At 33.8% G+C, this 18,989-nt stretch overlaps 1 protein-coding gene across 9 annotated transcripts in view; it reads left to right on the plus strand.

The window, feature by feature from the left end:
* Positions 1 to 18,989, plus strand: part of RPGRIP1L (RPGRIP1 like) — a 100,203-nt gene that overhangs the window by 24,012 nt on the left and 57,202 nt on the right. For all 9 annotated transcript variants that reach the window (XM_055232687.2, XM_055232686.2, XM_063612685.1 and 6 more), the window contains 4 exons: positions 3,372 to 3,477; positions 5,446 to 5,592; positions 6,891 to 6,964; positions 13,622 to 13,761. In XM_055232687.2, coding sequence (XP_055088662.1) covers positions 3,372 to 3,477; positions 5,446 to 5,592; positions 6,891 to 6,964; positions 13,622 to 13,761 — 467 coding nt within the window. The remainder of the gene's footprint in view (positions 1 to 3,371; positions 3,478 to 5,445; positions 5,593 to 6,890; positions 6,965 to 13,621; positions 13,762 to 18,989) is intronic.

Here is an 18,989-nt window from a genome sequence, read left to right on the forward strand (position 1 = left end):
TTTGCTTCTTAAGCTTTCATATTAGACTATACATTACATAGCTCTGCTGAAAGTTTTTACTTCTCCAGTGTATCTGAGGTTTTAGGTTTCTGGATTTATTATGGCACCCAGTAGCAAAGCTGGAGTCAAGTGTTTTCCAAGGCTTCCATTAGAAATTCCTTTTTCAGAGTTTATTGCTTGACTGTTTCAAATTATATGAGAGAAACTTGGCACACAGGTTGTTGAGCTGGATTACTTTTTTTTGGACATGAAATCTAATTTATTTCAGTTTGTTTTTAATCTAGAGATGGGCCAGCAACTCTTCTCATAGTTTTATAAGATTTGATCATAATTTTAAATCATGTTTTTTTTTAAAAAAAAAAAGGAAAGAGAAAAGAAACTGCATTTTCCAACTTAATCATTCCTGACTTTTTCAAAATCCTTGATGAAAATTTTGAGAAATTTATTTTTACAAAGCACTTAATTAGTATACTTGATGTCTGTTTGCAGATCATTTCACCATGTGTAATGCAGCATGTATGATTTGGTACATGACTGTCAGAGTTCATCTGAATGTCTGAATGTTTTTACCATGCATTATTCTTTCTGTTAGAATGTCATCATCCTGAAGATTTGGTATTCCTGTCATAGTGTGTAGAAGAGGGCAAAAAAATCCTGTGTGGAGGTCACTTAAAATATTACTCATAAAATTAGCCCTAAGTCTATTCTTCAAAGACCAACCTGAGGCCTTGCTCCGCAAGCACAGAGGTCTAGGATTGGTCACCTAGCTATGCACCCTCGCTCCATCTTGCCTACAACATCCTTCTCACATTTCTTGTCATCTTTTTGTGACATCTCCCTCCCTCTTTCTCTCTTACCTCCTCCCATTATTCTTGTACCATATTTCATCTATGTAAAAATGTTAAGTTGATTGTTGGGTTTGAGGTAATTTTTATTGCACATCTTCTTAAAGGCTAGACCACATTTATCACATTGCTGATTTGAACTTTTATGTTATCACTGACCTAGCACTTTTAGTTTAACAGATTATCCTCTTCTTCTCATTGTTACATGAAAAAAAATAAAGTCATAATAATAAAGCCCCTAAAACTGATACATAAAAGTAATTATTAAAGACTTACAAGTTTAGCATTGTCCCAGGAAAGGTGTACTCTGTAGCAAACTGACTTTTTATTTGAAGTACATTATTATACCACATTGTTACTTAAGGTATTGTTTAAAGTACATTACTGCTGTTGTCTAAATACTATGTGGTAAGTTGTATTTATGCCCACCTGTTGGGCATTACCAGTTTAAAATGCCCTGTCACTGTTTTTGGCAGTATTTTGAAAAGTTTAAACTCCAAGGAGTTTAGGAAAATATTTGGGAAAGCACCCACCAATTAAACCACTGAAAGTTTTTGACATATGCTTACTGGTTTTTGCCTTACAAAAAAATTTAAAATTAAAAGCTGTTATTTCTATCACCCTATGTGCCCAAATGGATTATAGAGATTTAATTCTGTGACTGTAATTAATGGTTATTATTCAAATATATCTGAATCTTCTTAAAAGTATCAACATACTGTGGCCAAGCACAGTAGCTCACGCCTGTAATCCCAGCACTTTGGGAGGCCGAGGCGGGTGGATTATGAGGTCAGGAGATGGAAACCATCCTGTCTAACATAGTGAAACCCCGTCTCTACTAAAAATACAAAAAATCAGATGGGCGTGGTGGCAGGCACCTGTAGTCCCTGCTACTCAGGAGGCTGAGGCAGGAGAATCACTTGAAACCAGGAGGCGGAGGTTGCAGTGAGCCGAGATTGCACCACTACCACTCCAGCCTGGGTGACAGAGTGAGACTCCATCTCAAAAAAAAAAATTATCATACTTTAAAACAAAAATAAAATATCAGAGACAACTGGAAATATATGAAAAGATTTTAATTATTTGAATCACATTCTGTCCTTACATATCAATAAATGTCATTCACTGCTGAGTGGTCAAACCAAGTAATTCTGGGGCAAATAAGTAAATTATATTTTGGCTTCTAAATGTGAAAGAAAACAATATTTTCTTTAGACTTTAAGATGTATTTTTCTCTTTTTATTATATATATATGTATTTTTAGTGACTAAAGGTAATACTGAGTGAATAATAGTGAGTATATTGTTGAATATGTGCTCAGAACTACTAGATAACATGTTTTAGACATATAATTATTTTAACATTGTGTTAAGACTGTACCCTGGGCAAAATTCGGATTCATGGGCTTGTTTATCTTCTGTGTGAGGACAACTAACTGTCCAATGCCAAAATAAAATGAACTTTCAAATATCAAAGAGGAAAATTAAGTATTTCAAGTCCTCAGCTGGTTTACAGATGTGTGAGCTTTGTAGTCCATTTTCTGGTTCCAGTAGGGCATTATGACAATTTTTCCAATATGTGTACACTAGATAAGTTTTAAAAGTAAAATCTCTTACTTTAAATATTGAACTCTCTGATTTTAAATTTTTTACATATATTTTTCCTAAAAGTGAACTCTGAAATGTAGCTTCAAAATTAACAAAATATTTTTTAATATAAAATGTATTAAATTAAGGAACTTTTCTCCGTCAAGAAAATAAATGCCTTTTGAAAACAGGTACTCATTTAGATCTATGATTAACCTTTAACAAGATCTTCCTGTTAAATTTTGCATTTGCTTTAATCTCAGTGGGAAAAATACAAAATAGTATTGTAACATATAAGGTTTCTATATACCCTGTGGACATCAAATGATCTCTTACAGCTAAAGGCACATCTGCAACATATTTAAATGCCAGCTTTGGGCATTATTAGTATAAAATGCCAAGTTACTTTTTTTGCAAATATTTTGAAAAGTTTAAAACTCCAAGAGGAAACTCCAATAAATGGTGATCTTATGATGCCATTTGCATCGAGAGAGTTGTAGAAAGATGAATGGCTGTATTGCATATTTTTCATTTAGGGAAAAGTAGCATGATAGTCCTCCTTAAAATAAGTGTGAAGTTTGGTAATGGTACCATTGCTATACTAAAAACTATTGTGTTTTTGTGCCATCTTTCAGGATGCTATAAAATGATTGTAAATCCATGTTATCAACTGTAGAGGTAACATAGTCATGAAGTTTGGGGGGCTCCCTTCAAACTTTGTGAGTTTGAGGTTATGAAAGTTCAGGAATGATTATTGGTTTGTTTTAAATAATTAATCTGTTCTGCATTTATAATAATCCAAAAACCTCATTGACTGATGTACAAGTATATAAATATTTTGTATGTAACATTAATTGAAAAATTGTGATTCCACCATAGATTTTCTTTCTTCTAACTTGCATTTTTTACTTCTTTCTTTTTCTTAAACACAACTCTGAAGGTCAAATATTCGGGACAATGTAGAAATGATTAAGCTTCATAAACAGCTAGTGGAGAAAAGCAATGCTCTTTCAGCAATGGAAGGAAAATTTATTCAGCTTCAAGAGGTATAGTGATAATTTATTTTATTACGATGTTACAGAGCTGCAAAGGATTCAAAAGTAGTATTCAAGTTGTTTTTTTAAACGTAGAATGATCATAACACTAAACGTAATTTTTAAAGATTGTTTTTTGTATTCACAAATGTATATCATTTCCCTTAATATCTTGTTTATTATTTATAACTCAAGCACTAAAGAAATAATTAACTGCTTGGACTTTTTATAAATATCTGTGTCATCTTAAAATAATAACCATATTTATTATAAATCATCTTCTACCAAGGAAATTTATTTTTGACTCCTTTTATCTGAATTTATTATGGACACATAGCACTGAAGTTTTGCTATATTTGCATATATCTTCAATTTGAAGCATTTATAAAATTATTGGCAATAGACCAAAGTAATGAATAGGTCAGTAATCATGTTCCGTTAAAAGTTTCTTTGATTTGAATTTTTTTTCTTTCTTGATCACTACCATTACCTGAAAATACTTGATTACTCTTAATGTCAACTATCAGTGTATTTACTTTAAACCTTAACCTTTCAGGTTGACAATACTTGGGATTCTTTATGCCTATGGTTGTTTTAACAAGGACTATAACCCCACAGGAATATGCCATCTGAGGGCTTCTATTTGTTGGCACTGCATAATTAACATAGGTTCTGGAATTAATGAACTCCAAGGCATTCCAGTTGAACAGAATTTATGTGAAGTAATACTTTCTTTGAAGTCCCGAGACAAGGAGAGCAGTAGACTGATGCAAAGCAAAGGGTCATCTGAAGCCTAAATTCACTGTTGAATTCAATAGTTAAATATTTTTTAGCCATGCTCTGGGGATTTTGTTTTCCATCCTGCAGGAACCTCTTTAAATGCCAAGTGGTAATTACTTCTGCATAAATATGAGAATTTGTAAAAGAGGAGACTGATTAGAGAGTGAGAATGATAGTGCTATCTACAGATGTTAGAAGAAGGAAAATTTAAAAATCCCTATGGTTGAAAGCCATTTCTAAGATTAAGAATTAAGAAAGGAATTGAAAAACGATTTTACATTCTCATCACTTTGACAATTTTGATTTCTATTTAACAGTGAACCCAGGTATTAGTTTAAATACCAACAGTAACAGGTGTCTGCTGTAGTACAGTCAGCTCTTTTGGAAGTTGACATAGGGTAAAAAATTGAGAGGTTAAGCCCAACAGCCTCAGTGAAGTGTGGAGCCTAGAAGAAGATGGCTGAAGATTAACGAAAATTGACCTGAATGGCTCAATAGCCCTGTTTCATTTAAATGAGTGAAGAAAAACTTCAGTAAGACTTGAGAGATTTTAGTTAGCAGGTGAGGCATTGCATGTTATGGTTATATGGTCTCTATGAAAAGACTTTAATGTGATTACCTTTTTTATTTAAAAAAATCTATGTGACATTAAAGTATATAAAATTGAATTTACAGCATGGTCATAAATAGACCATTTTTTAAAAATTAAGAAAAATTCATAACTATTTTACTAAATTGGAAATTTTAACTTAATTGTATGCAAATTAAAAGCTAACCATTCAGGGCTATTTATACGATGTGGCAGCGAATCCCTTCAGTTCAAATATCTGTGGTCAGCATTTTTGACCCATGCTACAGCATTTTTAGACAGCGTGTCCAACCAATGTAACCACAGCAAAAAGAAAAAAAGTTATTGTTAAAACGAATTTACTTGCTGATCACCATCAATAAGTCAAAAACTAGGAGGAAATAAAATATGTGACTCTATGCTAAGTTAACCCTGTATTTTCTTCCCCATGTCACACACATGTTCAGTGTCTCCTACGGATAAGTAGCACATATACATCATTTGTTAGGTAAAAAATAATCTGTATAAGGTGAACTTCAGGAGTAAATTCATTTACAGAATTGTAATCATTTAGTCTAATGATTAGTCATAACCAAAAATAATGTTTAAAAGATGTTCTTTTTATCTTTTAGAAGCAAAGAACTCTCAGAATCAGCCACGATGCTTTGATGGCAAATGGGGATGACTTAAACATGCAACTTAAAGAGCAGCGTTTAAAATGCTGCAGTCTTGAGAAACAATTACATTCTATGAAGTTTTCTGAAAGAAGAATAGAAGAGGTAAGCTCCCAAAGAGTTTAGCCATCTGTTGCATTACAACTTCTTGGTAACTGTTTTGAAAAAGTAAAATAGAGACATTTCAAAATTTTGCTTATTTAAAATTATAAGTTATATACATGGTGTTTTGAGCACAGCAAAATATAGTAGTTAATATATGAATGGCAAATCAGTGTTTAACTGTACTTGCAAATATGGCAAGATCCACTGTTTACCCAAAGGATTAAAGATCCTTGAGTAAAATGAAACCAACATTTTGAAACTGATGCCAGATTACCTGTGGAACTTAACTTTCTCAACCATAACAGCTCATTAATCATTTGAGATACTAAAACAAAATAACAGGACTTTATCTGTTTCTGAGGAGATGGCTGTTGTATTCTGCAATATCAGTAATTTTGTGAAATTACCTAATTTTTTTTAGGAAGTTGTTTGACAACTCATCTTCCTATTATCGTAGTATTTTCTGTAGCCTGTTAAGTTTGTTCCCAAGGAGAATGGAAGTGAAATAAGATGCCTGCATTCTGTTCTGATCTTGGGAGAATCTTTTACTGTCTCATACTAGCATCAAAAGAGAATTTTGAAAATGGAAATAAAGTTTAAGAGTACTCTGATCCACAGGGAAAAGTTGTGACTGCAAAATATACTTATGAATAAAACTTAAAAATATATACTAGAGTACAGAAATCCACATTTTAGTCAGAGGGATGTAATTATTACTCCATTTATTTCTGAAAATACTATTCATGGGCTAAAACAGTATGTAACTTTATTTGTTTATTCATTTATTCACAAAATGTGCTAGTAGCTATTTATAAATTTTAGATAATGTGAGAAATTGTATCTTCAGAGTAAATTGTGATTAACAACACAATTTGAACCATGAACCAAAAAAAAGTTAATCCTTTTAATTTTTTATGGGCTAATTGTAAATTAATACAAAATGAATATAATTACAGAAGTTATCATGGTGAAAAGTAAAAAATACTATGTTTCCCGGGACATAGCAAGCTCTTAACATATTCTTTAATGACTTCTGGCACATATTGCATAAAGCAGTGCATACGTTTCTACTAAATTAAAACAGGAATATTAATTTCACGTTTATCTAACAACTTGGAAAGAATCAATGCTGAATTAAATGCAGACAATATAAGTGGTCTGGTTAGCAGCTACCATTTAGCAATCGAGGTTAAAACATGTTAACCTCCTCTCATATAGAGTTTTTTTATGTTTTTTTTTTTACCCCCAAGTGGTTTTATATAACATTTACTTAATATGTAATTTTATTTTCATTTTAGCTGCAGGATAGAATTAATGATTTAGAAAAGGAACGGGAACTTTTAAAGGAAAACTATGATAAACTTTATGACAGGTAAATCGTGATTCCATGTGTTCTTTCATTGTCTTGTTTGAGCTGTTTTATATGTAAGCATTTGCTGTTGTCAGAATAGATCATGTTGATCAAAGAATTAGCAACAAATGATAGCAAGGAATATGCAAACTGTATAAAGGAAATACAAGGTTTTTAAAGGCATTGGTAATAAGTTGTTTAACCTAAGCAGTAGCCTATCACCACTAAGAAAACCATATCACTTTGTTGCTAGTAAACTGCTTTTATTGAACACTAACTATAAACTGACACCGTGCTAGATACTCTACATTTATTGTTATAAATTGTTCACAGCACCCTGAAATGTATGTATTATAAATTCCCATTTTGCAGACAAGGAAGATGAAGCAAAATTAAGTAACATTAAGTGGCACTTCCTACCTCTTTTTTTTGAGACAGTGTCTCAGTCGCCCAAGCTGGAGTACAGTGGCGCAATCATGGCTCACTGCAGCCTCAACTTCCTGGGCTCAATCCTCCCACCTCAGCAGCCTGAGCAACTGGGACCACAGGCACACGCCACCATGTCAGACTAATTTTTTTAATTTTTTGGTAGTGATGAGTTCTTTCTGTATTGCTCAGGCTGATCTTGAACTCCTGGGCTCAAGTGACCCTCCTGCCTCAGCCTCCGAAAATGCTGAGATTACAGGGGTGAGCCGCTGCACCCAGCCCATACCTTTTAAATGTATAAAGTAATAGAGCTTGTATTTGAACCTCTTTTGGTCTCTTTCCTGGACTCCCCAGCTTATTAACTGAGAGTTATTCTGTTAGGGAAAAACAGAGGTGCTCACTTACAATTGTTTCTGTTCCTTATAAAGAGAAACACAAGCATCTTTATTAGGAGATATACCTAATGCTTAATGACGAGTTAATGGGTGCAGCACACCAACATGGCACATGTATACATATGTAACAAACCTGCACATTGTGCACATGTACCCTAAAACTTAAAGTATAATAATAATAAAATAAATAAATAAAAAAGAGAAACACAAGCATCTTTATCTCAAGATACATTTTAAAGGGCTGCTTCAATTTTGTTTCTTAATCTACTTCATAATTATGGTATTTTAGAAATTAATCCTTTCTGGTAATATTAGAAACAAAATTATACTCCACATCTAAGTTTGGTTAAGTGTTACAGATATCTCTGTGTGTGTGTGTGTGTGTGTGTGTAATTTTAAGTCTTTTTAGTATATGATACTGATAATGATAAATATAGGTTTACGTGAAAGCAAATGTAATATATACTTAAATACATATGTTATAGCTGATATTCAACAGCTACTTCTACTGGTCATGTGCTGAAACCTCAGAAAATAACCATTTGAGCTACAAGTGCTTCTTTAACTTTTTAGCTTTTTCTCTTATTTTTTATCAATTAAATTTACATTTTGTAAATTGAACAAATTATACCCAAGGAGTGTTGGGATAGGCTTTTATTTTGATTTACTTCTGAAAAGTTACCTAAATTAACGTAGGCATTATTTCAGTAGTTTGTATCATCTATGTTATTTACCTACTTGTGGGGACTATCTTTGTACAGTGACTGATTATATTAAGGGTTACCAACAGTAGATTCAGACACCAGTTAAAATCATATGTGTGTTTGAAAAGTTTAAATGTCAGTATACAAATTGCACAGTACCCTATTAGAGAAGATATCATCCCTCTTTTATAAATGAGGAAATTGGGATTCCAGAAAAATTAAGACTTGTGCAGAGTCACACAGCATTGCTGAGACTCTAGTTTAGAACTAAAACCCAGATATTTTCTAACTCTAAAGCTTGAATTCGTTTTTTGTTATGCTTCACTATCTGATTTTAATTGCATTGGAAAATTGTATATGTGGAAGGGAAACATTCATGGAATAACAGAACTGTTATACATCCAGAAATTCTTGCTGATTTACATATATCTTCAGTATCTTACGATTTCAAATAATTTACGTAGTCTAAATAGAAGAAAATAGTGCCATATGGCCATTACTTCCAAATTTTCTACTTCTCCCCAGTTTGAAAATTTGCTGAACATACTTACTTGGAATAAAAAAAAAATCAAACTTAGCTGGGAATAATGTATAAATGAAATTTTGAGAAAGTCATGTTTTTCTCATATTTACTTTCCCACCACAAAATTTATCTTTCCATATTAGAAGATGATCTCAGAGTATAAATTTGAAGGGTTTTTTTTTTCAGTGTTTTATGCTTACGCTAACATTTTTTTCCTGTCACACTGAAAGCAGACTTCATTATGCTGCTCACACGTGAAGTTTATGTGAGATATATGGAAGTAAATGTGTGTAGTGAGTGTCAAAACATTTAATGTCAAAAGAAAAATTAATGTAACATAAGCACAAAACCCAGCAAACACACATAATAGTCAACAGAACTACAGAATTCTCTAATATAGTGTTTTTGAAATATATGATACATTTTAGAAGTGTAGTTGGAGAAATTCAACAAAAGTCCGCATTGTCTCTGAGATTCTTTACAGCTCTTTTGTTTCATGACACTCTATTCATTATTGCCAACAACTAATGTTCATCAAAAACTACACATACTCCCTGTTTGCTTAGTCATAATGATAACATGTTTTTAAAAGGACAGCATTTGTTTGTTATTCAAAATTGACTAGTTTTCAGGAGAAAAATATGATTTGCAGATTGCATTCTCATCTTTCTTTTTCAAATGAAATTTTGAATGTGTTTATTACTTGACATATGACATATTAGAGAATCATCTGGGAAGATAAAACGCTCATGTTACATTTTAGTGTGAACCTTTTTTAATATGCTAAAATACTTTTGATACACTGCCAAGAAGTAAGTATAACTTTAAGAAATGTTTAGTTTAAAAGTTCAGAATACATTTTTTGCAACTATATCTTTCTATTGGGTCAGAGAGAAACTCTATACTGTGGTATGTAATACAGTATTATGTTATGCTATAATTTGGTAATGCTGTGCTTCACTTTTGAAGTTAGTTAGTGTTGGGGCCATGTAACTGATAAATGCAATGGTTCCTAAACTATAATGTATGCAAATAACCTGGAAAACTTATTAAAATGTAGATTTCACCACCTCTTCAGAGCTTCTTTGCCTATCCATCTGCACCCCTCCCTCTGCCCCCATACCATCCAACTCTGATTCAGTTAATTTGAGACTGGGTCCAAAAAAATCTGTTGAATGTGATTTTGAGGTATTAAATCCTTGAGAGACACTAATACAATGTCTGTTTTTAAAAGGTATTCATCTAGTTTTTAAGATGATATTAACCTTTTTAAGAATCGGGTGGATCAAGTTTTTATTATGTGATAGTCATCTACTTCTCAAAATGTAAAAGAGCACTGCTGACACCCATAGATGCTCTGTGTTCTGTTTCTGTAAAGTGAGCATCTGTGCCCTGTAACCTTCTAGAAACCATAAAATCTCATGTGATCAAATATGAGCAGCTTATGCTTCACAGAAATCAAACTCCAAGTACATTTGGGGCATCATCTTCTTTCAGTAAGTGAAATATCCTGATGTAAATATGAATTTAATTTTCATTAGGCCCTAAATAAAGTACCTATGATTTAAAAAAAAAAAAAACAAAAAAGGAGAGAGAGAGACAGGATCTTGCTCTGTTGTCCAGGCTGGAGGGCAGTGGCGCAATCATAGTTCACTGCAATCTCGACCTCCTGGACTCAAGCAATCCTCCCACCTCAGCCTCCCAAGTAGCTAGGACTACAGGCATGTGCCACCATACCTGTCTAATTTTCAATTTTATTATTCTTTTTTATTGTTTTTTTGAGACAGAATCTCGCCCTGTCACCCAGGCTGGAGTATAGTGGCAGAGTCTTGGCTCACTGCAACCCCTGCCTCCCAGGTTCAAGCGATTCTCCTGTGTCAGCCTCCTGAGTAGCTGGGATTACACGTGTGTGCCACCATACCTGCCTACTTTTTGTATTTTTAGTAGAGACGGGGTTTTACCATGTTAGCCAGGCTGGTCTCAAACTCCTGACCTCAAGTGATCCGCCCACCTCGGCCTCCCAAAGTGCTCGGATTACAGGCATGAGCCACCACACACCACACTCAGCCTTTAATTTTATTTTTTATAGAGATGGGATCTCTCTATGTTCCCTAGGCTGGTGTTGAACTCCTGGGCTCAAGCCATCCTCCTGCCTCAGCCTCCCGAAACATTGGAATTACAGGCATGAGCCACTGTACCCAGCCACTGTCTATTTCTTTATGGATGATTTACAGTTTATTCTTTCCTATCTCTCACATTAGGATGCCCTTGAACATTGAACAAATGGAATTTCTTCTATAAGAGGAAAGATCGTAGGAAGCAGATGAACTCTTTGGCTTTATTTAGATCTTCATAAGGTTTTGATCAAGGGTGTGTGTTTACGGTATGCTGACCCATGTCTGCCAGTGGACATGCTGGTGACCACAAGCAGCAATGGGCATTCCACTGCAGGCTGACATTTGATCAGTCCTGCAACATCATGTAACAGTGAAATGTGTACAAAAACTAACTATGATCCCTCTTCAGTTGTCACTATAGGCAATATACAAAAACATTTTCATGAATAAAAAGTTCTCAAAGACTGTTCTCATATGCAGATTTAATCATGTACACAGCCCTTACAAAGAAAATGGAGCCAGATGTGGTTCACCATTTATAGTTACACAGATGGCTCTAAGCATAGAGGAATACAGTAAATTCAAAAGGAATTCCTCATGAAACTCCAGTGGAATGTAATCCTAAATTTAGAGGGAAGATAGCAGTGGACTAAATTCAGATTGACTTATGCTGATTTACACTAGTATTTTGTGGGTTTGGAAAACCCAGGCCGCTAAATTGTTCTTAATTTAAACACATACAGCTTCTGATGTTTCTGCCAGATTAGCTGTTGGTTATCTTTTTGCTGGTACTAATGCTATTGGAACACTACTGTTTCTAATTTTTGGCGTCTGATATAATGTATGTTGTGCCTATTTCATCATGCTAATTTTTTTTCCGGGTGGTACATGTTTTTAATAAAATAAGACACATGCATATATATATATATATATACACACACACACACACACACACACATAGATGTACTCACATTCATTTATATATATGGATGTGTTTGATATATACAATTTGGCCATACGTAGAAATTATATTTGTTCTTTATTTTAAAAGCAAACATAAAAAGGAATATTATTTAGTATTTAAAGTACATATTTTATTTGGATTTCATTTAAGTCTAGGTCATTGTACCTTTGATAAAATCAACTTAAATAATTGGTATATAGATCCTATATTTTGTTAAGGTTCCATAAGTGAAATGAGAACACTGATAGAAGAAACATGTCATATTTAGAGAAGCTTCCATAATTCCATTTATTTTCAAGGTCATGTTATCTTAAAGGCAGTAAAATATTCAAAATATGAAATGAATACACAATTTTTCTCTTTTGAAAAGCTATGCCTCCCACAAAAGTATCTTTTTTGGGAGAAAAACTGAAGACTAGTTGGGAGCAACATTAAGGGCAATTTCCAGTAATATGTTTCTTTTCCATTTACTTCATCATCAGTAAAAAACCAGATTTTATAAGTTTTTGTTGTATTTACTGGGCTTAAAATAAGTAGAATGGTCAAAGCTGCTGATGATTATTCAGTCATATCAAGCTTCATAGATAATGGTTTTCTGCTGAAATTCAGATCAAAGATCAGTTTTTCCAAAACCTGGCCATCATCTGGGGAGCTTTCTAAAAATATGAATACCTGGGCCCTGGGATCTTCATTTTAAAATCTCCCTAAGTGTCCTTACTGCAGCTGGCCTACTACCAGTATTTAGGTCAGCATTTAGGAACCACTGGCATAAACAAATGTTTATTGTACACTTTCTGTGCGTTGTCTAGTTATTTTTCAACCGGTTCTTTCTTCTGATATGCTGGGTCTTGATTATTAGCAAATTTTAACCATGGTTTAAACTGCTTTACTTTTATTGAGGAGTAGTAATTCTATTTTCGTCACTCTTATCAGGCACAGCACTGGTTTTCATTCCAATCATGTGTTACAACTAAAACTGTTTTTAGCCTATTGTTTTTTGTTTTTTAACAAAGACTATATTATCACTACTTCTTAATCAATATCAGAAGTATTGTCTGGTGGTTCAATATGCTATCGTTTTGTGGCCAGTATTTTGTGGACATGTTATTATCACAGACTCTTTAAAAGTTTCACAGAATTAAAGATCAGGTGGAAAGTCCATTTTCTCTGTATTAAGAGGTTTGTATGTGGGAGAGAATGGTTTTGTCCGATGTCAATTGCTGAGGTTTGGAATTGTGGATTCCTCTGGAGTATGTACAGTATCTGAATTCCTTTACTAGTCCCACAAAAGCTGCACACTGCCAACTTTTCTGACTTTAGAGCTCTAAATTAAGGCCAGTTCCTTTGCTCATCCCACAAACTCTTTCATGTTCCCTAACCGCAGCCTGAGAAAGGCGCCTTGGTTTCAACAGCAGCAGACCAGCATATGTTTACTTAATTCCTAAGACATGATGACAGTGGTCTCTGTGCCACTAAAAGCTTTTCTCTTTATTATTTTCGGTTGAAGCTGATTTCCAAGCTTTCCTTGCATGTCACGTGTGTTTTGCAGTGCCTTCAGTGCTGCCCATGAAGAGCAATGGAAGTTAAAGGAGCAACAGCTGAAAGTACAGATTGCTCAGCTCGAGACTGCCTTGAAGTCTGACTTAACAGACAAAACTGAAATCCTTGACAGATTAAAAACTGAAAGAGGTACATTTGAAATAACCACTGCCTTACTCATTTCAGACATCTAATGTTTCTTCATTGAATCAGTCAGTGCTTACTCTGGTGCCTACTGTTTGCCAGTATCCCTGCGATGTATGAGGGACAGACACAGTCATCCACTCTCATGAATTCTGTGGTTGCTCAAAATTTCTCTTACTCAGCCTAGTGTATATGCCAAAAGAATTGCTTTTTCTCAGTAAGCTATTCTTATTTAGGTTGTTTTTAATTGTTCAATTTTCCTAAATTCTGAGCCTTTCTTTACTCAACAGTTGACAAGTATTTATTGAGCACCAGTTAGTGCTAGGTACTGTTATAATTTCTGGGGATACAGCAATGAATAGAAACAAAAGTCTTTCCCTCATGAAATATAAATTTAATAGGGAGAAACTAACAACAATTAAATAAATGTGTAATATGTGAGGTGGTGGCAAGTGTAATGGCACAAAAACTAGTGTAAGATGACAGAGAGTGGCAGAAATAGTAGCTTGCCATTTCTGAGAGTTCGAATAGGGAAAATCTCTGATGAGATGTCTAATTCTACTCTGTGACAGTGACCTTAAATACCAGGAAGCTTTGTGCCCCATGCTAAAATAATAATCACTAATAAGTTTCAGTATAAGTAACAGATCTCATAGAATTAAAAGAATTATAATTAAAGAAGTCTGAATTTTACTGTGTTACACACACATAGATATACACACAAATGCACAACAGAGGAAATGAATTATTTGCTTTAAGTGTTGTTATCTGTTTGCTCATGCCCTAGATAAACCGAGTCATGTGCTAAGAAGGTTGCTGCTTTTGAACACTTGCAATTCAGTTGCATGAGAATGTTTAAAAGTTTAATACACTCACTAAAAAACAGTTACGTTTCTAGTTAGTATTCTTATGTTTTTATTTAGACCACAATGCCATATTTCACTGACTATAAGGAACATTATCTTTTCATATTTTAACATCTCTAATATTGAGTTGCATCTTATAAGTGATGGCATTTTTAAATTTCAGTGTGACTTTTTTTTCACATTTTAGCAAGTCTGAAATTGGAACACATCTTATAATCAATGGAGTCTTAATTTCAATGAAACACTCTAGGGCAATGTTTATTCACGAAGTGACTACATTTGATGATAGATTTTTTTTTATGACTTTTTCTCTAGAAGACCGTGAGTGGAATAAAATGGTAATGACAGGTTTTCTGACCTGGTGGATTTTTTTTAAGTTTTCATGTCAAAAATACATACAGTTCCTGATTTTAACGTGCAGTATCAAATACCTAACAGAGTGCTTTGCCTTAGTAATTGCTCGATAAATTATTGTTTAGGTAAAAATGAGGAAGTGCTCTATGTTCCCTCTCTCTTTTCCAAGAGCAGATAAATTGCCCATTCTTAAAGGGAAAGGAAATGAAATAAACCGTTTTTATTTCTGTGCTTTCTGTGTTTACTTAGATATCAAGAATTCTAAAGCTGTTATCTTTTGGATATCTGAACTGATCTTTGCAAAGAAGCTTTTCTTAAGGGGGGTAGAATCTTAGTATTTTTGTTAGACCTGTTTATTGTCGTTGAATTAATTCTGAGGGTTCTTACTAAGTATTACAGTTCTAAAGTTATTTTAGTTTATCTAATTTATTCCTCATCTTTTTTACTGGCTTTTTTATTATTTGGGAATTTTTTAAATAATAAACATAACTCATGTACATTATGAAAAAGTCCAGTATGTAAATTAGAAAAATCAATCCCACAACCCACAAAATATTAGCAAAATAATCACTACTAATATTTGATTTATGTCCTTTCAGAGTTATTTCTAAATGATAGATATAGTTTTATAATGTGCTTTTTTTGCTATATTGTAAAATCATTCCTTAATATAAATCTACATCAGAATCATTTATAATGGCCGTTACAGTTTTCCAGTGTGTGTATGTACCATGGATTATTTAACAATCTTGTATTGAATATTTAAATAGCTTCAGTTTTTTTAAGTATCATAAACAGTATCTTTCCACACAAATTTTTACACATTTATCCAATTATTTTCTAAAGAACAATGCTAGAACTGAATCTTTACTTTTAATGCAACTATTACTTTCCAGTCATTTTTGTTTGAATACCTCAGATTTACAAGTCTAAGGATTTAAGTTTTTGTTTCTTTGTGGGAATGTAACAGTGGGTTATAAGAAAAATATTACAGCCTTTAACCATTTCTTCCAAGGAAATAATACACAAAAAAACCAAAACTGTCTATTTTAGAAAATCTTTTAATATTTAGAAAGTTCCATTTTGTATTACAGATTTTGAAATTGTTTAATTTTACTTTGAAGTGTCTTCATACATTTACCTTCTCATGTATCAAGTGTTCTTTGCTAGAAGATGTTTCCCTGGCTTCTTGTAGTCATTCATCTAACTGGCAAATTATTTTTAGAGAATACTCACCTCTTTATTCAAGGTACAAATTAGTTTCAGATTGTGTGAATATGTGGGGGAAGGATATGTAAATGCAGTTTGCATTTGGTTAATGCTTAAATTAACTGCATGTGTTTAAGGGCTTGCTTTTGAAAGTTCCTTTCTATCTTTAGCTGAAATGCATAATTCAGCATAATGCGTATGGTTATATTGATCACAGCTGAAGATATTAGCACAAAGGCACTCTGAAAATTGTTTAGTTGAATTGTTCTCTGCACTCTGCTTATTAATGGTGTGCTGGAAGAACATAATTTTAAAAGAGTGAAATGTTATCTCATTTGAATAAAATGCTGTTTAGCTTAACCTGCTTTTTGTCAAATCATAAGGTAAGGAGGTTATTTTTCATCTTGTACAGAGTGCTTTGATTTTGCCTATTATAATTCAGCAAGTATATTTCCTCTTTGAACTATAGCATTTCAGTACTTTTTAAAGACCCAGGAGTTATGTCCCAAATAAACAGTTTGAGAAAGGAAAAATGTGGTGGATAATTCTAAATAAAATTCAGTAGAAGGTAAGTTACAGGTACTCAGTAATGTCTTCTCCCACCAAGTTACTTTTCCACTAATAATGCCCTTGTTTAAAAAATATCAGTGAATGGAGATATTGTTGTTGAAACAGAAATTAGGAAAGGCTGGAAACATTTAAATAAATAAGTTTATTTCTACCTAATAACATATAGGAACCCTGCTCTGAAAAAGTGAAAGAAAAGGAAAACTAGAACATAGAAGTAATAATCAAAATACAGTGTGTCTGGATAAAGATGGAACAGTCATGTCCTTTACACTTTAGCTCACCCTTAGAAACCCTAAAATGTTTTGCTGGCCAGAGAATAAAATTATATTATCCTCAGTACCTTTGTTTTTACATACTTCGGACTATATTTGCCTTCTTTTTGTTACCTAACCATTCTATCTAGATGTTGTTTTAATTTAATCAACATACAGAGTCCCAATTACTTACTCTATTCTCTAACAAAAAAGTTTATCTCATATAAATCCATATTTATTATTCATCTGAATTTTTAGTTTAAAGACAAGTATTTAACCTATACCTTCAAAATTTTTAAGTATTGTTCACATTTGGATATTCTTTTCTTTTCTTTTTTTTTTTTTTTTTTTTTGAGATGGAGTCTTGTTTTGTTGCCCAGGCTAGAGTGTAGTGGTGCGATCTCGGCTCACCACAACCTCTGCCTCCCGGGTTCAAGCAATTCGTCTCCTGTCTCACCCTCCTGAGTAGCTGGCACTACAGGCGTGCGCCACCATGCCCAGCTAATTCTTGTATTTTTAGTAGAGATGGGGTTTCACTATGTTGACTAGGCTGGTCTTGAACTCCTGACCTCGTGATCCACCCACCTCTGCCTCCCAAAGTGCTGGGATTACAGGTGTGAGCCATCGCGCCCAGCCTGGATATTCTTTTCTTTAGTAAACTAGATATAAGCAATTTATACTCTAGGATAACCTTTTAATCTTCTATCAATAAGACAAAAGTGTTTATGCAGTATATTTAATTTTTTTTTTTTTTGAGATGGAGTCTCACTCTATCGCTCGGGCTGGAGTGCAGTGGCATGATATCGGCTCACAGCAACCTCTGCCTCCCGGGTTCAAACAATTCTCCTGCCTCAGCCTCCTGAGTAGCTGGGATTATGGGCACGTGCCACCATGCCCAGCTAATTTTTGTATTTTAGTAGAGATGGGGTTCACCATGTTGGTCAGGCTGGTCTCGAACTCCTGACCTCGGGATCCACCTGCCTCAGCCTCCCAAAGTGCTGGGATTACAGGCATGAGCCACTGCGCCAGCCTTGATATTAAAATGTCTCTGTATTGCCTAGGATCACAGGTTTTATTTTTTTATTTTTTTATTTTTTTACTTTTTAGACTGCCAAGAATTATATGACATTTAAAACATCCAAATTTATTCCTGTGTAATTTAACATTTTTATTTATATGTAGTATTTATAGCTTGAGAACACAATGCCTTATAAAAGTCAGAAACATATTTTTGTTTAAAATGCAGTCAGTATGCAAATGCATTTGTGCAAAGAATTCTTGGCAAATGTGTTCATTTTTTTAAGAAAAGGAAACAAAAATGTACAACATAAATTGAAGACTTAGGATAAACATAAATGGTTGAGAGCAGAATGAAATTGGTAGAGATACTTTAGATGACATGGCTTAGAGTTAGTCCACAGAGAGTCAACAAAGGTGGATACCTGAGTGCGACAGTGAGCCCTAGCAAAGAGTACACTTAAGAATGTGAGATTATCAAATACTGCGGATTTGTTCGCTAGCTATTATGCTTTTTTTAAAAAAAGCTAAACATGTTTAATGCAGGGAGTGAAAAATTAGTCTCTTTATGAATTTGCTGTCTTCTAAATTCTACTCTACCCTCCTGCTTGTGGGTCATAGCAACTGAGTACCTAGACAAGCATAACCATTATTCCATTTCTTAGCACTAGCTCCAAGTCCATTCCGACTGATTAGTAGCATGAAGTCAGTGAATAAAGAACACATATGAATTTATTTATTTTGGGGGGACAGGGTCTTGCTTTGTCGCCCAGGCTGGAGTACAGTGGCACAATCAGGACTCACTGCAGCCTCAACTCCCCAGGCTCAACTGATCCTCCCACCTCAGCCTCCCATGTAGATGGGACTACAAGCATGCCCAGCTAATTTTGTTTTGATTTTTTTTTTTAAGAGATGAGATCTCCCTGTGTTGCCCAGGCTTATCTCAAACTCCTGGACTTAAGAG

This window comes from Symphalangus syndactylus, chromosome 11 (assembly GCF_028878055.3).
Source record: "Symphalangus syndactylus isolate Jambi chromosome 11, NHGRI_mSymSyn1-v2.1_pri, whole genome shotgun sequence".
Classification (NCBI taxonomy): domain Eukaryota; kingdom Metazoa; phylum Chordata; class Mammalia; order Primates; family Hylobatidae; genus Symphalangus; species Symphalangus syndactylus.